This window comes from Hemiscyllium ocellatum, chromosome 45 (assembly GCF_020745735.1).
Source record: "Hemiscyllium ocellatum isolate sHemOce1 chromosome 45, sHemOce1.pat.X.cur, whole genome shotgun sequence".
Classification (NCBI taxonomy): Eukaryota; Metazoa; Chordata; class Chondrichthyes; order Orectolobiformes; family Hemiscylliidae; genus Hemiscyllium; species Hemiscyllium ocellatum.
In genome coordinates, this window is record NC_083445.1 from 21,382,309 (window position 1) to 21,409,729 (window position 27,421).

The window sequence follows — 27,421 nt, forward strand, 5'->3', positions numbered from 1 at the left end:
CCAGGGAAATGGTAAAAAAAAACAGTGGTCTCAACTGTCCAAGGGAAAGAAACTGGAAAGTGTCAGCTACATAATTATCTTTTAAAATCTGCAATACAACAAATGTTTCTCTAGGATTGAGTCTCTGTAATGGATACGTTGCAGAACAGCTTGAAACTTTGTTTTGATGCATATGTTAAGATCTTCGTTATGGTCCATCAAGACAGGTTACGTTCTAGGATCTGACTCATCTAGAATTACTATCAGCTGCTATCATAACAGGGTGCTATCATCGAGAACGTGAAAGAATTGTGGGTGGTTTGATCAAAGCTGTTGTTATCCCAACTGATGGTAAAAATGAAACATTTTGATCCCAAAGTGATTTATGGCTTAATAGACCATAATTTTATTTATTTTTCTCTTTTAGTTTATCATGGAGGTCAATCACTGAACATTTTCACAAAATGCAACCAATATACTTATAACATAAAGTAGATTGCACAAAAAAAATTACATTGTATTATGTAAGAACTATTGAAACAAATAGTCATTTGGTAGTACAGAATGAGTATTTACAAATTTTAATTTTTCCATTTTGCGCTCCTAAGGATAATTCACAAGAATTAACAAAGCAAAGGGAAAGCAAATTTATGCTTTATGAGAGGAGAGTACTGATTTGCAAGTGGATTCTAATTGGTCCATGTGTTGTCATAGAGAATGTCCCAGTTAATGGTGACAGACTTTGTTGAAATCCTAAACAAGATAAGTTGACCCTAATTGGTCAAAGCTTTACTCTCAGAAGAAAACTGGAGAGTGACTGTTACCTTTTTTCTTGTGTTGAAACAGACCTAGTGTATGTACATGTTCGTTGCATACAGAAAGAACAGGGCCCTATGTTTGCAGCTTCCAGTGCTCACATGTGCACCATAGGGAGAGCACAAAGAGCAATCCTAACTGGTTGTCAGCATAATTCTCTTTGCACTCAGGATTATGTAGCAAATGCCATTTCCCTGGCATGTCCCTCTCGATTCTATTTTCCCTAATTGCAGAATTGCATCTAATGTTAGACACTGTGTTGAGAGTTTTGCAAGCATGGACTGGATAGATGTAGTACATTGCTTTTTGTGAACAGCCAAAGGGGTATATTATTTGATAACATCTGCTAGTCTTTGGAACATATGGTCTAAAAGCACATCAATACTGAAATTCATATGCCACCTTATTCATTTGTGTGATAGGCAGAACCTGTTTGCTTGATGGGAAGCATTTTGTTAGTGGCAACCTTTTGCTCAAACTTCTGAGATATCTTGCACTTCCAGGGCAATCTAAGGTTTACTGAGGACTTACCAGGACCAAATTGCTAGCCATTGGCCTGGTCATATTTTGTGTGAAAAGTTATCTGATCAGGCACGGTGGCACAATGGTTAGCACTGCTGCCTCACAGCGCCTGAGACCCAGGTTCAATTCCCGCCTCAGGTGACTGACTGTGTGGTGTTTGTATGTTCTCCCCATGTCTGCGTGGGTTTCCTCCGGGTGCTCCGGTTTCCTCCCACAGTCCAAAGATGTGCGGGTCAGGTGAATTGGCCATGCTAAATTGCCCGTAGAGTTAGGTAAGAGGTAAATGTAGGGGTATGGGTGGGTTGCACTTCGGCGGGTCAGTGTGGACTTGTTGGGCTGAGGGATTCATATAATCTAATCTAAAAAAAAAATTATCATGCAAGGTGGCTACAACATCAAGCTTTCATCGTGAACAAGTGGCTCGGTGCCTATTTCAAAGATTGCCATTAAGGCTAATCATGGACCACATGGAACTATAGGAATCCCAACATGTGTTTTGACCAGGAAAGTAGGTTTGTGGTAGACAGTAGTAGAGTACCCCCCAAGGTGATTTCTCACTTAGGACATCAAGGAAAGAGAGCTCATTTGGCTGCCGCATTTCAAGGATAAATTTGAATACAGGATGGAACCCATTAAGAATGTCCTCATTTGTCATACATCTAGCTACAGATTCAAGTATAGCAAACATATCATCTATGTATCGAGATGTTGTAGGTTAGATGTTATTTCAGTTAAGACATGTTTCTCATGGAACCCAATAAAGTGATGTCCTTTTACATCCTGTCTCGTGTATGACTGGTTCTGCACAACGTGAGCTGCTCAAATGATGAGCTAGATTTCTGCAATCAATTTTAAAAAGGCTTCCACACCTTTTTAAGGTTTCCTTTCACATTTGCAAAGACCACACAAGGTTTGCATATCAATGTAAGTGTCCATGTGCTCATTTGACATTGCTAGTTTATTCACTAGAGTACCACTCAAGGAAAGCTATAGATATCTGCATTGCAGCATTATATAAAAAACCTGCCACCATTGTACGAATCAGTATTCATTGAACTTATGAACTCAGCAATTCATGCACTTGGGTTCAGTTTTGGCAACATGCTGAGTGCCCAAATACGTGGTGTTTTTGAGTCATCAAAATTCATCCATTTTAATCTAGCAATAACTTTTCATAGAATCAAACCTCAGTGAGGAGTCGCCCATGTCTTCACTATAAAGCTCCTTGCTCAGCTGGAATGGCAGTATTCCAATTCCATTTGACAAACATCTGGGCATTTATTCAGTGCTATTTTCATCTCTCTCGAAGACACTGAAAACAAACTGCTAACTTAGTTCGCTATTACTGCTTAACATAGAGTCATAGAGATGTATAGCACAGAAACAGACCCTTCAGTTCAACTCACCCATGCCAACCAGATATATCAACCCAATCTAGTCCCGTCTGCCAGCACCTGGCCCATATCCCTCCAAACCCTTCCTATTCATATACCCATTTTAAATGTTACAATTGTACTAACCTCCACCTTCCTTTAGCAGCTCATTCCATACATGTACTCTGAGTGAAAAAGTTGCCTCTTAGGGCTCTTTTAAATCTTTCCCCTCTCACCCTAAACCTATGCCCTCTAGTTCTGGATTCCCCAACCCCAAGGAAAAGACTGTATCCATTTATCCTATCCATGCCCCTCATGATTTTATAAACCTCTATAAAGTCACTCCTCAGCCTCCGATGCTCCAGGGAAAACAGCCCCAGCCTATTCAACCTCTCCCTATAGCTCAAATCCTCCAACCCTGGCAATATCCTTGTAACTCTTTTCTGAACCTTTTGAGTTTCACAACACCTTTCCGATAGCAAGGAGACCAGAATTGCACGCAATATTCCGAAAGTGGCCTAACCAGTGTCCTGTAGATTAGATTAGATCCCCTACAGTGTGGAAACAGGCTCTTCTGCCCAACAAGTCACACCGACCCTCCGAAGAGTAACCCAGTCCCCCTCTGACTGTAGAGCCGCAACATGACCTCCCAACTCCTGTACTCAATACTCTCACCAATAAAGGAAAGCATACCAAACACCTTCTTCACTATCCTATCTACATGGGTTGTCTAGATGCATGTCTAGTAACAGTCTTGTAAGATGTTTCCTCTTCGACACCTGCTTCTGAAGATTTCTTCCCACTAATTTCAAACTCTGTCTCTTGCTCTTTCTCTCTGTCATAAAATTCAACTCATAAAACACCTTAGCAATAACTTTGTAGATAATTCAATGCACATGTAGTTGAAGTGACATCGCTTCCTATAAATGTTGTTTGAACCTGATCACAATGTTTTTCAGACTTTTTTTAAAGTAACCTTCAAAATAGTACAGAGTATTAGAAACTTGGATTTTTTTTCGCACAAATGGTGAATGATACTGGATTAGTTGGTGATTGTAATTCTGAGAATGTTTAAAACAAAATCAAAGGTATTAATGGATATGGGGCAAAGTCTATTAGGTGACAGATCAGTCATGATCTCATTGAGTAGTGGAACAGGTTGTCCTTATTCTGTTCCTAAATTCTGATTTTAATTGAATGAAAAGATAGAGTGGTGTTGGCAGAGGAATGTTCCCAACACTTGTGGAATTTCCTGCTTTTCTTCTAAAAGCACATTGATCTGGCACGTTCCTGCTTTGGTGGTGTTTTTGGAGAATTGCTTGTGCATCATGTGAACAATTCTTTCTGTTGAAAGCAGATAGATGGTAGTGAAGAAGTCGTTTGGTACACTTGCCTTCAATGATCAGTACATTGGATATATGAGTTGGGAGGTCATGTTACAGCTGTACAGGACAACTTTTGGAATACTGAGTTCAATTCTGGTCTCCTTGCTATGGAAAAGATGTGGTAAGCATGAAAGGATTCAGAAAAGATTTACAAGGATGTTGAAAAGATTAGAGAGTTTGTGATATATGGAGAGGCTGAATAGTCTTGGGGCTGTTTTCCCTGCAGCATTGAAGGCTGAAGGGGGAACTTTACATAGTATTATAAAATCGTGAGGGGCATGGATGGGGTGAATAGCAACGGTCTGTTTCCCAGGGTGGGAGAGTCCAAAACTAGAGGGCATAGGTTTAAGATGAGAGGGGCAAGATTTAAAAGGGATCTAAGGGGCAATGTTTTCACTCAAAGGGTAGTGCATGTATGGAATGAGCTGCCAGAGAAAATGGTGGAGGCTTTTACAATTACAACATTTAAAAGATATCTGGATGGGTACATGACTGAAGGGGCAAATGAGACGAGATTAATTTAGGATATCTAGGCAGCTTGGACAAGTTGGACTGAAGGGTCTGTGTCTGTACCATACAATGCTATGATATGTTGCAAGAAAACAAATGGTTAGCATATTGAAGAGAAGATAGAAAGGTTGATTCAAGGAGTTGAGGATGAGCCAGAGGTGTGGTGTGGACATTCTCAAGAGACAATCAAAAGGACATGTGGGCTTCCAGTTTAGCAGTTGAAGAAATCAGATGTAAGTAGGATCCATGGAATGTTTAAAAAAAACATATATGGGACAATTTAAATTTTTTTAAACAAATCATTAAATGATTTGAATAAGAGAAACCTATTGACTCATCAAATCTATCACTCCATAGATGGCTAAGTAAACTCTTTTATAAACTTGAATAGCTGGTTAAAAAGCCTAAATATGAATCAAAGGAAATTTCAATGCCAAGTTATTGTCTAGAATGAAACAGATTAAAGGAGAATCTGTAGTTTTGGGAATAATTTATGTGTAAGGAATACTTTATTGCTTGTTTGCCAAATCATCAGTGGATCTGATCTAAGCAAGTGTCATGCATAACGTCAAATAAGGGGGAATATCATGCAAAGTTTGGATTTGAAAAAGAGTAAGTTTCAAAATAAAGATTAATTTCAATGCATTAATGGTTGAGAAGTGAACAAGAGGGCATTGAAATAGGTAAAGAATTTTGGTGATCCTATAATCTAAGTTCATTACAGCAGAAACGTTTCTCTTGTTGGTATTCTTTTCAAAAAAACATTCATTCTTGAAATGAGGACATTGCTTAGAGTAAAAAATGAGGTCTGCAGATGCTGGAGATCACAGCTGCAAATGTGTTGCTGGTCAAAGCACAGCAGGTTAGGCAGCATCTCAGGAATAGAGAATTCGACGTTTCGAGCATAAGCCCTTCATCAGGAATGGTGAAGGGCTTATGCTCGAAACGTCGAATTCTCTATTCCTGAGATGCTGCCTAACCTGCTGTGCTTTGACCAGCAACACATTTGCAGATGAGGACATTGCTGACAAGGACAGCATTTGTTTCCCATCTCTAGTTAATCTTTGAAGAAATGGTAATGGGTCACCTTCTTGAACCGCTACAGTTTCTCTGTTAGGCAGAGAGTTCTGAATTTTGACCAACCAAATGTGAAGGAACAATCATGCAAGTTAGTATTAGAAATAGTTATGTTGCATTCAGACTCTACAATAAATCCTGTAGATACATGATCAAATATACAGTTTGTTCTCTGCATTATTTATATAAGAGAAAGAACCATGATAAATACTGAACGAGACAATAAAAAGAAAAAAGAAAGGTGCAAAAATTATAGAGCAGTGTAAAGAGCAGAGCGGAGGAAGGACGTTCTGAAGTGTATTCAAGGGGCCCTTTCTGAATTAGTATCTTTCCAACTCAATGAGGGAGGAGACATCAAGTGTCAGGAGGTGAATATTTAGGGAACAGTGATCATAGTATCATGAGATTTTAGTTAGTTGTGGGAAAGGCAAAAGGAGAAATTTAGGTAAAACTACTTAATTGGAGAAGACCTAACTTGGGAAGAGAATAGTTCACTTGTAGAAGTTCACTTGTGGAAGAGGAAGTAGTTGTGATAATGGGTGAGTTAACAACTAATAAAGGCAGTATTAGATACATAGTGGCTGTAATTAGAGTTAACTATGCCTCCAGGACTGAATGGAATGTATCCAAAGCTACAAAGGAAAATAAGTTGGAAATTGTAGAGACGCAGGCCATAATCATCCATTTCTCCATAGATTCAGGAGTAGTACCAGAGAACTGGAGATGACAAGTTCTACATCCTTGTTTAAAAAAGGGTATAGTGATAAACCTAGCAATAACAGGCATGTCAGTTTAAACGCAGTAGTAGGCAAGCTTTTGGGAAAAATGATTCCAAATAAATTAAACAATTCGGGCATGTGTGGGTTAAATAAGGAAAGCCAACACTGATGTGTGTTTAACTAATCTGATTGCAATTTTGTTGAAGTAACCAGGGGAATTGATGATGGTAATGAAATTGATATGTATGTGGATGTCCAAAAGGCATTTGATAACTGTAACTTAACGAGCTTGCCAGCAAAACTGAAGCTAACGGAGTGAAAGGCACAGTGAATAAGCAATTGACTGAGCAACAGGAGACAGAAAGGAGCACTGAACACGATACTTTTGGACTGGAAGAAGACCTACATTGGGACCTCCCGGGGTTGTTTGTTGCAACAGTGCTTTTCTTGATATATATTAATTGTCAACAATTGGGTGTACACGACACATTGATAAAATTTGCAGATGATACAAAATGTGGACGTATTGCAAACTATGAAGACTGTGATAGCAGATTTCAAGAGGGCATAGGGAAAAATTTAAAGAGGACAGAACCCAAAAAAAAGGCTGAGGGATTGGGTGGACACATGGCAAATGAAATTTAATGCAGGGAAGTACAACGTGCGATGTTGGTAAAAGGATTGAAGAGAACCAATATTTTATAAAGATATAATTCTAAAGTGGTGCAAGACCAGAGAAATATGATGGAAAATATAGCTGAAAATGTGTTGCTGGAAAACTGCAGCAGGTCAGGCAACATCCAAGGAACAGGAGATTCGACAGGAATCCTGAAGAAGGGCTTATGCCCGAAACGTCGAATCTCCTGTTCCTTGGATGCTGCCTGACCTGCTGCGCTTTTCCAGCAACACATTTTCAGCTCTGATCTCCAGCATCTGCAGACCTCACTTTCTCCTGATGGAAAATATACACAAATTGTTGAAGGTGGTTCAGGCAAGTGAAGAAATCCTACATTTAGGATCATAATTAGAGCACTGAGTATGAAAGCAACAAGTTATAATAGAGTCAGAGAGCTGTACAGCACAGAAACAGACGGTCCAACTCTTCCATGCTGACCAGATATCCTAAATAAATCTAATCCCTGTTACCAGCATTTGATCCATATCCACCTAAACCCTTCCTCTTCATATACCCATGCCTTTTAAATGTTGTAATTCCATCATCCTCCACCGCTTCCTCTGGCAGCTCAGTCTGTACATGCACCATCCTCTGCATGAACAGGCTTCCCCTTATATCCCTTTTAAATCTTTTCTAGCTCACCTTAAACCTAAGTCCTCTAGTTTTGGGCTCCTCCACCGTGGGAAAAGACCTCGCCTATTTACTCTATGCTCCTCCTATGCACGCTCCTCTTGATATTATAAACCTCTATTAGGTTACCCCTCAGCTTCCGACACTCCAAGAAAAATAGTCTCAGCTTATCCAGAATCTCTCTAATGCTCAAACTCTCCAACTCTGGTAACATTCATGTAGATCTTTTCTGAATACTTTCAAGTTTCACAACATGCTTCCTGTGGCAGGGAGACCAGAATTACACACAGAATTCCAAAAGTGGCCTAACCAATAATGTGTAGAGCTGCAAAATGACCTCACAACTCCTATACTCAATGCACTGACCAGTAAAGGAAAGCATACCTTCACTTCCTTCACTTCTTCAAAAAACTAAATCAAGTTAGTGAGACAGAATTTCCCACGCACAAAGCCATGTTGACTATCCCTAATCGATCTTTGTCTTTCCAAATCCATGTGAATCCTGTCCCTCATGGCACCGGCAATAATCCAGATATTACTACCCTCAAGGGTCTCTTTTTAAATTCCTGCCTAACATCCTATATTCTCTCTTCAAAATCTTGTCCTTTTCTCTTCCTATGTCATTAGTTTCAATGTGTACAACAACCTCCTGCTGGTCTGGTCCCTGTCCCCTTTGAGAATATTCTGTGCTCTTTCTGAAATATTCATGATCCTGACAGCAGGGAGGGTAACACACTATTCTGATAGAACATAGAACATAGAACATAGAAGGATACAGCGCAGTACAGGCCCTTCGGCCCTCGATGTTGCGCCGACCGAATCCTACCTAACCTATACTAGCCCAATAACTTCCAAATGCCTATCCAATGCCCGCTTAAATGACCATAAAGAAGGAGAGTTCACCACTGATACGGGCAGGGCATTCCATGAACTCACAACCCGCTGTGTGAAGAATCTACCCCTAACATCTGTCCTATACCTACCACCCCTTAATTTAAAGCTATGTCCCCTAGTAACACCTGACTCCATTAGCGGTAAAAGGTTCTTAGTATCTACCCTATCTAAACCCCTAATCATCTTATACACTTCTATCAGATCTCCCCTAAACCTTCTCTTCTCCAATGAGAACAGCCCCAAGTGCCTCAGCCTTTCCTCATAAGATTTTCCTACCATTCCAGGCAACATCCTGGTAAACCTCCTCTGCACTCGTTCTAAAGCTTCCACATCCTTCCTATAGTATGGCGACCAAAACTGCACACAATACTCCAGATGAGGCCGCACCAGAGTCTTATACAACTGCAACATGACCTCAGGACTCCGGAACTCAATTCCTCTGCCAATAAAGCCCAGTACACCATATGCCTTCCTCACAGCACTATTTACCTGGGTGGCAACTTTCAGAGATCTGTGTACATGGACACCAAGATCCCTCTGCTCATCCACACTACCAAGTAGCCTACCATTAGCCCAGTAATCCATCATCTTGTTATTCCTACCAAAGTGAACGACTTCGCACTTAGCTACATTGAATTCCATTTGCCACATTTCCGCCCAGCTCTGCAACTTATCTATATCCCGCTGTAACCTACCACTTCCTTCCTCACTTCTGTGCCTCTGACTGGAGAGTCCCCTATCACAATAGACATACTCATTAGAGCCAGTTTTTGCTCAAGAAACCTGGCTGTCAGTGCTATGTTCCCCTGAGAGTCTATCACTCCCCATATTTTCCAAAACAGCTTATTTATTCGAGATTTGGAAAACCACAAGAGACTCCTGCACTACCTTCCTTCCTCCCCTACTTTTCCTGGAGATAACCCATTGACCAGACTGTATCTGTGGTTTCTCCCTTCCTGCAATTGCCATCTATCACACCCTCTAGCTCCTGTAAATTCCTCATGACCTCTCTCTGCTGCTCCAACCAATTCATGCAATCTGGTAGGATTTGCAACCAAACATACTTGCTGCAGACATAATCATCAGTAACATTGAAATTCTCCCTAACCTCCCACATATCCAGCAGGAAGAGCACATCGCTCTACTAAAGACCATCTTTGCACCTTAACAACCTACATACTCAATAGACAGCCCTCAATAAAAACATATAATCAAAATCAAACCCACTGTACTCACTATTGTAGAGTTACAAATGAAACAGTAGGGCCACACTTTATGAACTCGCCACTTAGCTGCCCCCCTGCTGTGAATTCCCACAATACAGATTTCTCCAATTGGCTGTGAATTTTCTTGTTTGTTTATTTTTCTTGGATGAACTCAAATGTCTAGAGACAGTTAAATAAACAGCAGAGGCAGTAACCCAACCTCCACTCCCGGCACCTTCCCCTGCAACCGCAGGAAATGTAAAACTTGCGCCCACACCTCCTCCCTCACTTCCCTCCAAGGCCCCAAGGGATCCTTCCATATCCGCCACAAGTTCACCTGTACCTCCACACACATCATCTATTGCATCCGCTGCACCCGATGTGGCCTCCTCTACATTGGGGAGACAGGCCGCTTACTTGCGGAACGCTTCAGAGAACACCTCAGGGACGCCCGGACCAACCAACCCAACCACCCCGTGGCTCAACACTTTAACTCTCCCTCCCACTCCACCGAGGACATGCAGGTCCTTGGACTCCTCCACCGGCAAAACATAACAACACGACGGTTGGAGGAAGAACGCCTCATCTTCCGCCTGGGAACCCTCCAACCACAAGGGATGAACTCAGATTTCTCCAGTTTCCCCATTTCCCCTCCCCCCACCTTGTCTCAGTCGGTTCCCTCAACTCAGCACCGCCCTCCTAACCTGCAATCTTCTTCCTAACCTCTCCGCCCCCACCCCACTCTAGCCTATCACCCTCACCTTGACCTCCTTCCACCTATCACATCTCCATCGCCCCTCCCCCAAGTCCCTCCTCCCTACCTTTTATCTTAGCCTGCCTGGCACCCTCTCCTCATTCCTGATGAAGGGCTTATGCCCGAAACGTCGAATTTCCTGTTCCTTGGATGCTGCTGTGCTTTAACCAGCAACACATTTTCAACTGTGCGGGTTTGACTGCTGGGTCAGACAGCTTTGTAGGTTTACTGATCATTTGAACCATTTCCCATGTGGTCATTGCCTTTGTCCCTCTTCTTGCTTTTCAAAGTGCTGTTGTTTTGAACTTTTTTTCCCCAAAGTTCCGAAACAATACAACAGCTTATAAAACAGTAATTATTGCTTCCAGAATTCATGGAAATCAGCTCCAACACTGAAAATATCTCTTAAAAAAGGAGCAGTTCTTACAGCCATGTTTCTTTTTCCCAGTCCTCCATCCATGAACCTCTCCCAGACACTGGTTCGCCCTCAGTTGATGTACTATATTCACTTCTGGGCACTGCACTTTAGGAAGGAGGAGAAAACTTTAGAGAGGGTGCAGAAAATAGTTTTGAAAATGGTTCAGTGGATGAAGGATTTCAATTAAGTGGACAGATAGTAGATAGATTGGCTTTGTCCTCCAAAATGAAAGTTGAGAAAAGATTTCAAAAATTGTTCAGAATTATGAAGCACTGAAACAGAGGCCTTTTTTTTAACCTTCTCATCTGTTGTGCAATTCTGAAGCTAAATTGAATACCAGGTAGAATGTGAAAAATAAATATAAAGGTGTAGTACTGGGTGCATAACAGGCTGAGGCTATCAGTGTCATTGCAAATCCGAGACCTTTAAAAAAAGTAATTCTTAAAAGGGAATTGTTCTCTTTGAATACAATAGATGTCCTGAAATCATCTGCTTATGTACAGTTGATATGAGTATTTCATGTGCTATGTATTGAGCGCACATAATTCTAATCTGACCAGAGTTAATTCAACTGCAAATTTAATGTCTATTAATGTTTTTTTTCCCCAAGGAAGGCAAAATTCGCTTTCTGTGAATTTCCCATTTCTGTGAATTGTATCACTTAGCCATAAGACACTTTCGATCTATGGTTGAGAAACCAGTAAGGCAGCTTTGAAACAGTCAAAACAAACAGTATTTTATTTTTTCTAAAATACAGTCACAGCTTAACTAGTCATGGGATTATAGTTACAATTTATACAGTTAATATCACTCTCCATTTAGTCTTTAATAGGATTAAGAAGGGTTCCAATATGCCACTTTGTTTTATTTTATTACAAAAAAAACCTGTATTTATTGGAGGCTTTGATGTTGCAAGTTACAAGGCACTTTGGAGTAGCATGATCAGGCAACTTTTTTTATTCATTGGTGAGATGAGGGCATCACTGGCTAGACCAGCATTTATTGCCCATCCCTAATTTCTCAGAGTGTAGTTAAGAGTCATCCACATTGCTGCGGATCTGGAGTCACATGTAGGCCAGACCATGTAAGGATGGCAGTTTCCTTCCCTAAAAGACGTTTGTGAACCAAATGGCTTTTTTCGATAGTTGACAATGGATTCATGGTTATCATCAGAATCTTAATTTCAAATATTATATTGAATTCAAATTCTACCTCCTCCCATGGCAGGATTCAAACCTGAATCCCCAGAACACTATCTGGGTTGGGTCTCTGGATTAACAGCCCAGCTATGGATATGGGAGCTTTCATCTGCAATTTGAACAGGTTTAGACATATCCAGTCTGAGATTTGGCCAGTTTTGAATAGATAAAATAGAATACAAAAAAGCCCAGTAGATTTAAACAATTGCAGGTTAGTGTCCTAGATCTTTCATAAAATGTAAGTGAGACAGTTTGTTTAATTTTGTTTATTTGTGGTTGATTAAATTAAAAGTGAGAAAAATGGCTCTTGAAATTGCTCAAGAGGTTCTGGGTTTGAAGATGATTCCCAAATTTATCAGTTTAGAAAGAAAAAAAAACATATTCTTAGAATTAGCAAAGAGTTTAGAATTGGGTTTAACGAAGGACAAAAGTAAAGCTGAAATTGTAAGGGAATTACTCAAACACTTAGGTGTGTCAGAGAAACAGGCAAGTGCAGTAGAGTTGGAAAAACTTAAATTACAATTGAGGAAAAAGAATTTAAAAGATAATCAGAGAGAGAGAAGGTTCTTAGCTGAGCAAAGAGAGAGAGAGAGAGAGAGAGAAAGTTCTTAGCTGAGCAAAAAGAGAGGATTTGAACTGTGAATTTGCGATTTAGTCAGCAAAGTCAAGTTAACAGCATGGAGATTAAAAGAGAAGGTACTGATATATACAATTACGTCAAATCTTTGCTACATTTTGATGAGAAAGATGTTATTTCATTTGAAAAATTGGCTAGGCAGATGAAATATGTGCCAAGGAAGAACTGAAGTTTTGGCAAAGATGCAAATACAGATCTAGGATCAGAGTTAAAGCTACAGAGATTCAACCAGGCAGCCAAAAATCTTCAAGAAAAAGATATGCAATTGTAATAACAATGAGTGAACATACATGACAGAGATGGAGAACTGCCAAGGACACCAACAAATATAGACAACTTGCTGAAGAGCTCTCTGAAAGGTCTAGAAGAAGTTTGTGCAGCAAAACTTCAAAACCAACCTAGAGAAAAATCTACAGAGGAAAAGCTACAAAGGAGAGTCGACAGCACAGAAACAGACCCTTTGGTCCAAATCAATCATGCTGACCAGATATGCTAAATTAATGTAGTCCCATTTGCCAGCACATAGTCAATATCCCTCTAAACCCTTCCTATTCATATACCCATCCAGATGCCTCTTAAATGTTGTAATTGTACCAGCCTTCACCACTTCCTCTGACAGCTCATTCCGCACCACCTCTGCATGAAAATGTTGCCCTTTAGGTCCCATTTAAATGTTTCCCTTTCACCTTAAACCTAGGCCCACTAGTTATTGTGGACTGAAATGGGTAAAGGGCTGGCAGTTTTAAAAAAGGATTGTGGAAGTCAAACTGGCATGATTGGAATGTATACAAAGTGTGATTCTGCTGGCTGCTTGTGGAGGAGTGACCAGTTGTAGATCACAAAAGCCTTCTGCCTACCAGCAACAACGTAATTGGCTCACAAGTAGCTGCACACTGTTGGGTGTGAATGAGACAGGCAGAAACATTTGGACCTCTGGAAGGGAAGGTGACTTCCTTTTCTCTGCAGTTTTAAAAATAAAGTACTTAAAGCCTGAAGGAAGCCAGTTTATTTTCTCTCACCAGTTGGTGTAAGCTGAGGCTTTCAACCAATAAGTCAGAGACTTTATAATTTGTGAATCAGTCCCTCTATGTCTTTGCAAGGAGGTGGGAAGCACTTGAAGAGCTAGGGAGTGAGAGATCAACAAACAGCAAATTCTGACAAGCAAAAAGAGCATTTCAGCTAACCCTGTAGATTACCTTTTTGCAGATTTTCCTTCTGCCCATAACACCAATGTTTTCTGTTCATCATTAGTGGTAAACAATACAATTCCTCCACTGTTTTTGTGCTTACGTTCTCTTCTTTCTTTCCAGGATAACACTAATTTGTATATGGTGATGGAATATATTCAAGGTGGAGAAATGTTTTCACATTTAAGGAGAAGCGGAAGGTTCAGGTTAGTCTCTTACAGCTATAAGAAGTAATGCAACTGATCAACAAATATTCAGGACAAAGGATTCTGATTGAATATTACATTAAGCCTCACTGTTAAACACACCATGGCTGCTCAAAGTGTGAAAGACATGGCCAAACCCTTAGCTGGAAGACAGTAACAATCTGTGTTAACTATGTTATTCTGTCTTTGTTTTGCCCCATAGGAGTGTTGTTAAACATGTTAGTCTGTGAAAAGTCACATTTGACATCTCAGTTTGAAACAAGAGTTGGAACTAATTACAGAGCCAGAGCTACAATGTCTCCTTACTGGTGTATTAGTAGGGACAAGGCAGGATGCTGTTTTATTCTTTCTTAACATGAGGGCATCGCTGGTAAATAGCCCATCGCCGGTTAACCTTCAGCGCGTGCTGGTGAACCAATTTCTTGAACTGCTTAAGTCCATGTGGTGTAGGGACATCCACAATGCCACTGCAAAGGAAGTTCAGGACCTTGACCCAGAAATAGTGAAGGAATTGGAGAAGTAGTTCAAAGTGAGGATGGTATGTGGATTGGAGGAGAACTTGTAAGTAGTCCTGATCCCATGCATCTACTGCCCTAGTCCTTTGAGATAGTGGTGGTTGTGGGATTGGAAGATGCTGTTAAAGGAACCTTAGTAAATTGCTGCAGTGAATCTTGGACGTTGTGCACCCTGCTGTTTTTATCAATCAGTGTGGAGGGACTGAGTGTTTACGTTGGAGGTTGAGATAGTGTATAAATGAGCCCCTTTGACTTGGGTGATGTTAAACTTGACTATTCTTGGAGCCACTTCCATCCACAGTCCCAGATTGTATCTTGTGGATAGATATTCTCCGTCCTGTTTTTATAGCTTTAATATTGATATAGCTTGTTAGCAAATAATGGGGTGCAAGTTGATGGAATGAAATAGGAAAATGCAGAGGGCTCCACCAGCTGGCACAATGCTGCAACAATGAACACCAGACAGCTTGTGAAAAACAATTCTAAGTCACAGAGTTTCTTTGGCAGACAGTATGATTAAATGCTAATAAGTGTGTAGGAATAATATGCTCTTGTCGAAAGCTGGAGAGTTCATTGTTGATGATTGTGCTCTTCTTGAAGCATGCACAGCATATCTTTGATTAATTTTGTGTTTGAGATGCTCTGTAGTTTCCATGTTAGAGATCATGAATGGGATTTGCTGTTTTATCAATTCAGACAGATCTTGTTTAATTGTGACATTCTGTAACAGGCACTTGTTATATGATTATTTCAGCTGCAAAGGGGGAGCTTCTGGTCAAAATAAAACCTCAATTCCTGTATGTCCTTGCGTGTACCACTTTTCTCTTGTCTTCTGTTACTGTCTTCCAGCCCTTTTCTTTCAGGTGAAGGTGTTTGGGCATCAGTACACAACCAATTTTGCATTTATTTCTGAAACTCCTCCACATTGAATAACATGTTTGTTATCTCTCTGCCTTTGAGTCTGAATTTAATTACAAATCTCTTCCTTCCAGTGAACCTCACTCACGATTTTATGCAGCACAGATTGTCCTCGCATTTGAATACCTCCATTCACTAGACCTTGTCTACAGGGACCTGAAGCCTGAAAACATACTGATTGATCAGAATGGATACATCCAGGTATGGGGAACTGCCCCAGGAATGGCATAAATCTTTCAGTATCAAGTACCGACTTAGAGGGCGCACTTGAGAAAAGGATGTCTGCCGTACTCCTGGCGAATCCCAGATTATGTGACTACTTCATACATCAAATAAATACCACAATTTTGGGATAGGGAGGAGCCATTCAGGGGATACCACAGATATGCACTGGCCACAGTTAAGTGAAATGACTTGCGTATGGGCACAGGGTTAGGTGGAGGGGGTAATGTTCTATATAGTAGGTGCAGCCCAAAAAAAATTTTTTTTAAAGGTGAGGGAGTAGTGTTTTACTAGCAAAAATAATATTGGATCTACTAGTGCAATGTTGGGTGATTGAAGGATGTGGATTTGAGGCAATCCAGAACAAGCATTTGGATCAATAATTACACATTGGGCAATGGAAGGGCAGCATAGTTATCCTCCATTTTAGAGAATACCTGCTTTCACTGCCCAAGGCTCAATGCTATCACTGAAGAGAAAATAAATTCCACTGTGGATTGAAGCAGAGTTACAATTAATAATTATATTTGAGGAAATTCTATTGCTAAGGGTAGCTGCATAAGTCCTGACTTTACTACTGTCTCTCAACTTTGTATCAAAGTTGTTTTTCTCCACCTGCAACCATAGATTACACTTCTTCGTCATTTCCTGCAATTGTCCCTCCTGTCTTTCCACTATGTGACGTGCAAATCATAGAATCCCAACATGTGGAAACAGGCCCTTCAGCCCAACAACTTCACACCGAATCTCCAAAGAGTAACCCATCCAGACCCATTCCCCTATGTTTACCCCCTGACTAATGCACTCAACCTACACATTCCTGAACACTGGACAACTCAACATGGCCAATTCACCTAACCTGCACATGTTTGGATTGTGGAAGAAAACCAGAGCAACTGGAGGAAACCAGCATGTGCAAACTCCACACAGATAGTCGCCCGAGGCTGCCATCGAACCTGGGTCCCTAGTGCTGTGAGGCAGCAGTGCTAAGCACCATGCCGCATATGCTATTACCTTACTAAGGTACCACTCAGCAATACAAAGGTATGCTAGCTCCAACTCTACATCCATCATTTCTAGTGCAAAAAAGGCTGGAATGCTGAAAGACTGTTAATCCCATGAAGCCCAATACTTTCACATTCCTGAATTCTAATGTGAACCAAATAGATTTGTTAATAATCTTCAGTTCCTTTTCCTGTCAATTTGCTTTGAAAATGTCAATTGATTAAGAATTAGCATATGATCAGGAAAAAGAATTAAAGCATCAACTATTCTTGAAGTATTTTACGTTTTAATCTTTTTCTCTAGCAGTATTAAATTCAGTTCCTCCCAGACTTGAGAGCCTATTCTGAAGAATCACTCTTCATTCTTTTCCTGAAGTTTTCCAAAATATATCAGTTACTGTTTTTGAGGTCAGGTGACCAAACTGAATTCCTTAGTCCAAGATTAGATGCCTGTGATTCATACAATATCAAAGTTTGTGAGAAGATTTGTAGCTCGGGTGCTCGTTGTTGTAGTTCTGTTCGCCGAGCTGGGAAGTTGTGTTGCAGACGTTTCATCCCCTGTCTAGGTGACATCCTCAGTGCTTGGGAGCCTCCTGTGAAGCGCTTCTGTGATGTTTCCTCCAGCATTTATGTGATGTTTCCTCCAGCATTTATAGTGATTTTAATATGAGGATGTCACCTAGACAGGGGACTAAACGTCTGCAACACAAATTCCCAGCTCAGCGAACAGAATCACACAACATCATTACAATTTGAAACTTGCATCCACTACTTTCCAGATGAAATCAGATTCCCAATTTTCTTTGCAGCAACTTCTTCATTTAGCTACCAATATTAGGAATCCAATCAATAATCATGTCCATTTCATGTCTCAATCTTGCTATGTGTTGGGCATTGAGTCAGAATGGGCATAGCTGAAAATGTGTTGCTGGTTAAAGCACAGCAGGTTAGGCAGCATCCAAGGAATAGGAAATTCGACGTTTCGGGCATAAGAATGGGCATAGCCAATGGACTATTTTTCATAATACTTGAAAATAACTAACCCATGATGTTGAGGTATCTGCATACTGTACTTATTTACTTTTTTTTTCTATGTGAACTGGATATTAATTCAAGTTAAAACGTATGCACTCCATGTGCCTTATCCCTTAGATGACTGATGTGGGTCTCTGCATGGTAAACAGCCTTACCCACAAGAAACTCACTATTTCCTGACACCTTATCTTAGTTAATGTGCTTAACCTAGTGACACTGGCTAAGGAGTAATGTTCAAGCACCAACAATTCCTGATCTCTGAAATGGGAACCAAAATTTGTTTGGTTATTTACAAATAGGTTGAACATCTGTGAGCCCAAGATGGCAAATTCACAGCATTTATTATATATCACTACCCTCTACTTGAAGAACTTTAGACCCCTTTTGGCAGCCTTGCAATAAGGATTTCGGTCAAATATTTACCGAAAGGCCAGGTAACTTAAATCTGAATTTATGTGGCCACAAATGAAACCTAAACAAAATGTCCGAACATATGAACCAGCACCAAAGTTTGGTAAAGTGTATGCAGGAAATAGTTTTGGTTGAAAAAAAGGATGTAAGCAATTTGTAGCTTATTTTTCTCAGAAAACTGTTGGATGCTGTGATTACAAGATTATAGATGTGGAAGAATGGTACTGATTTTCACTTCATGTTCGTAGTATGGATTGATTGCATTGGTACTGTTAACTTGTTTTGGTGGGAGGAATCATTACTAATCAGATTTGTCAGTTGCAAAGGATTCTGCTTATGTGAAAAAAGTAAGGAACCTTCATGCAGAAAAGACATTTGAACAGAGGAAGTAGAAATGGCTAAGGAGAGGCAGGTGGGATTTAATGTAGATGTCTGTTAAGCAACAAATGTTAAACAGGAACTGTGAACCTTGTACAGAACAGAGGAGTCAGGTCCTATGTTAAATGGGTAATTAAAATTCTGAGGCTCAGCACATGAAAACTTACAGATTTTTATGGTTCCCCTTAAAAAGGAGAAGAGTTAAGATCATCTAGCCTATATAGATTAATTCATCAAACAATAATTGAAGTTAAATGAAAATGGTGAATTAAAGTGATAAAAAGACATGCAATTTCTCCAATGTGTTTCATCTCAGATTGATTTTAAAATCTGGTTCATCTCTAGGTGACAGATTTTGGATTTGCCAAGAGGGTAAAGGGTCGAACTTGGACACTGTGTGGGACTCCCGAATACCTGGCTCCTGAGATCATCCTTAGTAAGGTATGAAACTGCTGCTTTTTCCCTACAGACTGCAGCACCTTTCAACTCCTTCCAGTTCATGAAAAACGCAATCTATTAATATCCTGTAAATTTCGTGTCAAAATGTTCTCTCCCCTTTGTTTCTTTGGTATTTCAGCGTTGTCAATGTATACATACCAAAATGTTTACGATAGGAGTATTTTGCTGGCATGTTAGGGGCGACACAGTGGCACAGTGGTTAGCACTGCTGCCTCACAGCACCAGAGACCCGGGTTCAATTCCTGCCTCGGGCAACCATCTGTGTGGAGTTTACACATTCTCCCTGTGTCTGCGTGGGATTCCTCCGGGTGCTCCGGTTTCCTCCCACAGTCCAAAGATGTGCAGGTTAGGTGAATTGGCCATGCTAAATTGCCCATAGTGTTAGCTGAAGGAGTAAATGTAGGGGAATGTGTCTTCGGAGGGTCGGTGTGGACTTGTTGGGCCGAAGGGCCTGTTTCCACACTCTAGGGAATCTAATCTAAATGCTGTCACGTTAAATATGCTGTCACCATTTCGTAAGCTACCCAGTTAGGTTACCAACGCAATCTTATGGTTTACAAATCTAGAGATTCAGTTGTTAGATCACTGTAGGCAGATGTCTACACAGATCTGCAACAACAGGAGTTCTACAATGACTCTGTCAAATATATTTGGATAAGTACTGAGACATCTACAGATTTCTGGTTATATGGTGTATTAGACTAGCTATTTGGAAATCATTTAAAGCTAATATACAAATGGCATTTCCAAGAGGCCACCATCTCCCTCGAGAGAGCTGAGAATTATTGAACCTTGATGTACAAAGATAGCTTTGCCATCATGTGTCAAAGCCTACACTTACTCTGCACTCTTCCAGTAGGGATTGTTTTAACCAGCAGCTTTCTGCCACAAATACCTCATTGAAGCAATTGTAAAACCCAAATTACTGTTTAGACAAGTCAGCTAACCTGACAGAAATGGATCTGAATCTGTCTTTTGATCCATGTTTCTTGTTCTTCCAGGGCTATAACAAAGCTGTGGATTGGTGGGCATTAGGGGTCCTAATCTATGAAATGTCTGCTGGATATCCTCCATTTTTTGCAGACCAGCCAATTCAGATTTATGAAAAAATAGTCTCGGGGAAGGTAAGCATTGAGCTCAAAGAAATATTGTTTTTCTGATCCTGTGTGATTAAATAAAGAGAGATTTAAATTTGACCAGTACCGCTCCCATCATAGAAACATCTTGACAATCGCAAGTCACTGTTATGAGAGTAAATGTGACAATCACAAAATCTTATAAAGAGCAAGAAGATGACAGAGTTAAATGGTTTTACAGAAAGTGTATTGACCAGAATCTGGCAGAACTCTGCGTTTTTTTTTAGTAGTATCTTGTGATTCTTAATATTCACTCAGACTACTGGGACATGAAGAATATTACATGGTTTAATGTTTCTAAGGTATAATGTACAACTCCTTCAGTGTCAATGTGGAGTAACAACCTGGACAATGGATTGGGGCTCTGGATGAAACTTCTAATTGGAGAAAGCTATCATCTGAGCTACATTGACATTGTTTTTGTTCAGGACTCAACTGGAGGCTTTAACTAATCAACAGTCAGTCATATCCTAATTACAAATCATATATAAGGAGGGAAGATAATAATGTTAGATGGTCATAGTGAGGGATAGTTTGTGCCTTGGAGTATTTCATGTCAGGCACGCCATAGATTCATAGAGCCATACAGTATGGAAACAGACCCTTTGGTCCAACCACACCATGCTGAGCTTAATCCCAACTAAACTACTCCCACCTGCCTGTCCCTGGCCCATATCCCTCCAAACCTTTCCTTTTCATATACTTGCCTCAGTGTTTTTTTGAACCAATTTTCTAATGAAGCATTAAACTAATAGCCTGTTTGTCTGTTCAGGTAGATGTTAAATATTTTGTGGTGTTTAAACCCAAAAGGTTTGAAGAGCAGAGTAGTTCTCCTAGCTGACATTTACACCTTGATCATAAACTATGTTTAAAGTATATTTAACTGCTCTGTTATTTCATTGTTATTTCATTGCTATTTGTGGAGCCATGCTGGCTGCAGTGACTAACATTGGCAGCAAAGTACTTAGGGACATTATGGGGATGTGATTGGCACAGTATAAATATGATTTTATTTTTTAAATAACCCCATTGGAAGAAATGGCCTTTGAGGTAAACACAAGCGGACACTTTAATCTCTCTGACTATCTGATGTTACCCTAATAGTCAACTGAAGTTCATTATCCTGAAGGGTCATTTTTTTGCCTCCAAGAGGTGAGAAAATGTGTTAGGTCCATCTGGTTGGGCACATGTCCAGGAATACATTTCTGCTCATGTGCCTGTTGTGTTCATGAATTGCTACTGCTTGTCAGTATGTGAGAACATTGAATGCTGAATCCCTTATTAGGGGATATGTTGCAGAATGCTTACTCATCAGGACTGAGAAAAAGGAGTATGAGCATTATCCTTTTACATATGGGAGCTTTGTTTGATGGGATTGAATTTTACAGTCTTTCACCTGAGTATGATGAGTTTGTGCATTCATAATGTGTTTTCTTTTAGAGTAATTTAATGACTTATCTGTAAATTGGCATCAATTGTTACTATATTCTCAACCTCATTCATAAAAATCATTAGGGTATTTGATTTAGACGACTCAAATCCCACATGTTGTAATAGAAGATGCCTTGCTAAGACTGGGAGACACAAAGAAAAAGATAGCAGAAGCACCATTACATATGTATACAAAATGGTTTTTTTTAAAGAGAACTGACAGATAATTGCCATGATTCCTATACTTACAAAAGGGAGGTGGAACAAGTCCAGGAAACTGTGTTAATACATTGAGTTAACTGCATACAGTAATGACTCCATATCAATGGTAGTAAAAATAATGTTACACTTACTGAAGAGAGGTAATAGGAAAACATTGAAAAACAGAACTTATGATAATCAGCACAGATTTTTAAAAGGAAGATTATGCTTAACTAATATGAAGAAATAACAGCAAGAGTAGATAAAGGTAATGCAGTGAACATAATATATTTAGATTTTCAAAAGCCTTTGATAAGCTACTGTATAGTCCACTCTTGCGTTGAATGAATCAGGCTGCTTAAAGCTAGGAAGTAATGTTCCATAAGGATTGGGGCCAGGACCACAGCTATACACCAGTTACATCAATATTTAGAATTGGGATTTGGATGTCCAATTTCAAAATTCAAGGGGTGACACCAAACTGGAGATGTGATTGGAAGAATTGGAAAAAGAATTGTCCAAAACATAGAAAGATCTTTATAAACTTGCAGAATAGGTAATGGCAAATGAACATCAATGTGAATAAATGTGAGGTGTTATGTTTTCGTGAAACTAATGAGAAGGCTGGGTCTACGCTTTTTACCCCAAACTGGATAACTCACCCTGATGGGAGCTACCATTAGCTCATCAACCCCCTCTATATAATAAACAACAGTCTGGCTTGAAAGTAAATACTCACATTGTTATGCTTATGTCCAATCTTTGGAACTACACACAGTGTTAAGGTAAGGCATTGAAGCAGCACTGGCCCCAAGCAGATTGTAGTTTGTGAATCCGCAACCACAACAAGATACCCCCCAGTACTATCACAAACAAATATCCAATTTGCAGAAACGATGCATGCAATTTTGTATCTATTGAGTTTATAATATATTTGTGTGTAGTTATCAAATCAGAAATTCTACCTCTACACTTAATCTTTGCTGAACCTCTCATGTCTTATGAGCCTGAGTCATTCTTATGTAACAGATCAATGTTTTTTTTCAGGTGCGGTTTCCATCTCATTTCAGCTCTGACCTAAAAGATCTGCTCCGGAACCTGTTGCAGGTTGATCTGACCAAACGGTTTGGTAATCTCCGAAACGGTGTCAATGACATCAAGAACCACAAGTGGTTTGCCAACACAGACTGGCTATCCATCTACAAAAGAAAGGTACTGTGACTCCAGCCAGTCAGAATCTATTTCCCTAGAAAGGACTTGGTGCAGCTTTTACTGGGTAGTACCAGGAGAGATTTTCTGTGACCAGCTCAGCCACAGCAACACACACACAAATGTTCTTGTGATCTCTCCCACTCAGTCTTCTCACCACTCTCTATACCCATCAACCCATTAGCCTCAAACTCTTTTTTCTACACATATAGGCATAATCATTTTGTTTCTATTTAAGAGGGTATCTAATGCACATTGAGCCTGTTCCCTTGTTTTTAAAATGGATAGGAGTTTCTGTTCTGCATGACAAAGTGTGGATAAACTCCCTATGCAGACACACCCTATTTAAGTGGCTCAGCCAGCATTGGCTCTTTGTTTCAGTGAAGTAAGTCCCAGTATAAACTCCTGTATATTCAGAATGCAGAATTAGCATTGAATTTTCCATATTTATCCTATATGTTAGCTTCAACTAGCCAGAAGCAGCCAATGTCACATTTATATTTAGTACTGCTCAAGAGATAATGATGGTTCTGTGTTGAAAGGGAGCAACAAGTAGTGTTTGTATTCAGGGCTGTAATGTCAGGGTTGTTATGGTGGAAAGAATATGGATTGTGGGTTTTGCTGCATCTCAGTGGGAAGGTGGGGGAGATGATGGCATAGTAATAATGTCATTGACTGGTTATCCAGGCTAATTCTCTGGAACATGGTCTTAAATTCCACCACAGCAGCTGGTGGAATTTAAATTCAATTAAATATTTTTAAAATTATGAACTAAAGTCTTGGGGATGGTGACCATGACAGCGATTGTGGAATGTTATGGTTCACTTATGTCCTTTATGGGAGAAGATCTGCCATCCTTCTGTGGTCTGGCCTGCATGTGACATCAAGCCCACAGCAATGTGGCTGACATTTAGCTAGCCTCTGAAATGGCCCAGTGAGCCACTCTTGATCTGAGTATTTCGAGATGGGCAGTAAATGCTGTCTGTGCCACATCCCAAGAATTTTTTTTTAAATTGTGATGTTGCGGCCAATATGCAGTGTCCAAGCATTGGAACAGTGGGGGACTTTTTGCTGTGACATGACGCTGTAGGTGCAATGCAATATGCTAGAGAAACCTGGTGAGCAGCTCTCAGGATACATGTCAAAATGATTCTGTAACTCTAAAGCAACTTAATTTAGTTTCTGTTCCTTTCCTCAGGAGGAGCCTCCTTTTAAACCCAAGTTTAGAGGCCCCGGGGACACGAGTAACTTTGACGAGTATGAAGAGGAGGCAATCCGCATATCTCTCACAGAGAAATATTCAAAGGAATTTGCTGATTTCTAGAGAAGGGAATGAGACAAAGCTGTAAAATGACTGGGAAACTTGATACACGGCTGGAAAGGAAAGGAGGCAGTGTTTGGAGGGGAGCCCAAACTGTTGTATTTACTGAAAACTTTTGTGTTGAGTCTGTGCATTCCACCAGGTGGAGTCCTACGTTGCCGTGACTTCGAAGGGCCTGGCCCTCTTTCCCTTACACAGACTGCTCCTGCAAATCCTGAGGTTCTCCAGACAGTCACTATTCCCAATGACACACTAAACTTCTCTTTTTTTTGCCGCCTTCCAATAAGCGTTTGTATCTCATTGTGCCTGAATGTTATATATGTTCTGTGTTTTAAAAGATATTTTACTTATACATTAAAGACCTTTAGTTTTCTTTTTTACAATGTATTTCCGAGTGAAGGGACTACTTTTCCATATCTGATCTGACTGCAGAGTAAGTAAATTAGGAGCTTGAACTGTTTACTCACCTGTCTCACTCATTCCGAGCAGCTCCAGGGCTGGCATGCACAGGTGTATTGTTAGCTGTGCACCATCCCTGCAATTGATTCCCTGCACTCACTGAAGACTGGGAAATGATTAGCTTCTGTATTGTTTTAGGATCTCACATTTAAGTAACGCGGAATTAGATGGATGATGTAGTAGTATTGTGTTCGCCACAGTACATGCCAGCCCAATTATGTGGCTTTCACATTTCTTCAGTAACCTCCAAGTTGAAGTGCTTGCTTTATTTTAAGATTCCACTGGTGGGGGCAGACAGTCCCTTGGCATTATTTCAACAGAATAGTGGAGTTCTCCACAGTGACACAGCCAATGTTTATGTTTCTGTACAGATTACCTGATTATCACATTCCTGCTTGTGGGAACTTGCTTTGGGTAAATTGGCTGCTATGTTAATTACATTGCAACATTACACTTCAAAATAAAAGTATTTCATCAGCTGAAAAGCACTTTGGGACTTCCTGAGATTGTCAAGATTCTGTGGAAATACAGGTCTTTTCTTTAAAATAAAGGGTAGAATAAACAATTTTGTATCCTAGTACCAAACCCCCATTTAACATACAGAGCCCAGCAACAAAAGCCATTTGGAATATCAACACTGGATCTTTCCCTCTCTCTCCTACCTCAATGTCGCAAGACAAGGTAGCGAGAGCAAGAGCAGGAGGAGGCAGCCTGAGGTGGCCGGTGGTGAGAATGAGAACAGGCAGCCTGGGGCAGCCAGTGTCAAGAGCTGAAGAAGGCAGCTCAAGGCAGCCAGCGGGAGCAGGAACAGTCTGCAAGGCAGCGAGGGCAGGCAGCCCGGGGCGGTGGTGGAGTTGAGATCGAGCCCTTGATTTGTGCACACCCAGCATCGCTAGGTGCTTTTGGACTGTGGTGTTGAACTGTTCACTATGTTTCTTTGTTTTTCCACTTTTTAGTAAGAAAGAATGTAATATTTAACTATTTAACTTTATTTTCTTTATTTTCCTGCTTTGTACCAAGATTCTGTATAGGGGTATCCTTTGTACCCAAGATGGTGCTGTAAGTGGCGACTTGTAAACTTTTCACTGTACTCATGTGAGTAAATGTGATAGTAAACCTAATTAAAAATTAACTTTTTTATTTTTGGGCCCAAGTGCCTGATCCTCTTTCAGAGGAGCAGCAACTCTATTGCTGTCCCTTGTAAACTTCACCTTCACTCATGTACTGAACTAAAGGTGTAAATGAGAAATAGACAGCTCTTAAACTGTAATCTCTTAAGAAGAAATAAATCTCTCTATCTGAAACTTAGTGTTAGAACAGGTCATGAATCCCATCTACAAACAGGATGAGAGGATGACTGAAACCAGCTGTTACTTAAAGTTTGTTCTAAGACATTATTCATTTAGCATTGCAGATTAGATAATCTGTGATAAACTGTTCCTCAGCCAGACAAAGGTATTGTATTCTCTGCTTGTTGTATTAGAATAACATTTCAAATATATTGGAAAGTCATACTTCTGTAAACATCCATATACTTCAGTCTGCTGGCCTTGCCGATGTTTAGTTGTGGGTTGTTCACGTTGGATCTCTAGCTTGAGTTCCTTCAAAGTAGCAAGAACGCTTGACTTTGAAGAATGTTGCAGAATCATCATATTCTTGTTTTATGATTTTATGTAATAAGTGTTATCAAATTACGTTTGTGTAATGTCACAGTACTCCTCAGGTATGTCATTTGTTGAAAAGCTGAACATAATTATTACCTGATGCTAAAGAAGATCATCCCAGCAACAAATCTGTATTGTTGGATGGGCACCATCTCTGGAGTTGATTCCTTTATGCACTCATTCAAGACTGGTAAATTATAAGACTCTTTTAATGCATTTAGTATCTCAATCTGAACAACAGATAACAGGGTGGGTTATGTAGCAATATAGTGTTTAGGCACAATGGGTACTCACCTCATATTGTGACTTTCTTCTTGTTTCCAACAATCTTTAGCTTAAACTACTTGCTTTCATGCAGATTCATTAATCCCCTGGTGAAGGTAAAAGATTCCATGTCACTACCTTATCAAAAGGTTGGAGTTCTCAGCAGAGTCCTGGCCAGTGTTTAATCTTCAAATGAATGAATGCAATGTTACAGGAACGTTTTTCCAATTCTAAAAGCTGCAAGAGATATTGTTTTGGAAATAGAGACCTCAGCTTTCACTAATGTAGTCAGTACCATGTTAGATACATTATTTTGCTCAATAAAATCTGAAAGAATTGCTGATGCTGGAAATCAGAAACAAACACAAATTGCTGGACAATCGCAACCGGTCTGGCAGCATCTGTGGAGAGAAATCAGAGTTAAAGTTTTGTGGCCACTGACCCTTCCTCAGAACTGATTGTAGCTAGAAAGATTGTTTTTTTTATGCAGGAGATAGGATAAGGGAAGGGGTAAGGAATAAATGATAGCTGGAGATAGAACCGAAAGAGAGAGGAAGACAGTTGGACAGACAAAGGAGTGGATCGTGATCAGCCTGGGAGAATGAGT

General features: G+C 40.1%; 1 protein-coding gene across 4 annotated transcripts in view; it reads left to right on the forward strand.

Moving 5' to 3' along the window:
• Positions 1-25,912, forward strand: part of LOC132836058 (cAMP-dependent protein kinase catalytic subunit alpha-like) — a 237,741-nt gene extending 211,829 nt beyond the window's left edge. For all 4 annotated transcript variants that reach the window (XM_060855299.1, XM_060855300.1, XM_060855301.1 and 1 more), the window contains exons 5-10: positions 14,105-14,187; positions 15,695-15,821; positions 19,016-19,111; positions 20,131-20,253; positions 22,945-23,109; positions 24,305-25,912. In XM_060855299.1, coding sequence (XP_060711282.1) covers positions 14,105-14,187; positions 15,695-15,821; positions 19,016-19,111; positions 20,131-20,253; positions 22,945-23,109; positions 24,305-24,430 — 720 coding nt within the window. In that variant the 3' untranslated portion in view covers positions 24,431-25,912. The remainder of the gene's footprint in view (positions 1-14,104; positions 14,188-15,694; positions 15,822-19,015; positions 19,112-20,130; positions 20,254-22,944; positions 23,110-24,304) is intronic.
• Positions 25,913-27,421: the final 1,509 nt, after the last annotated feature.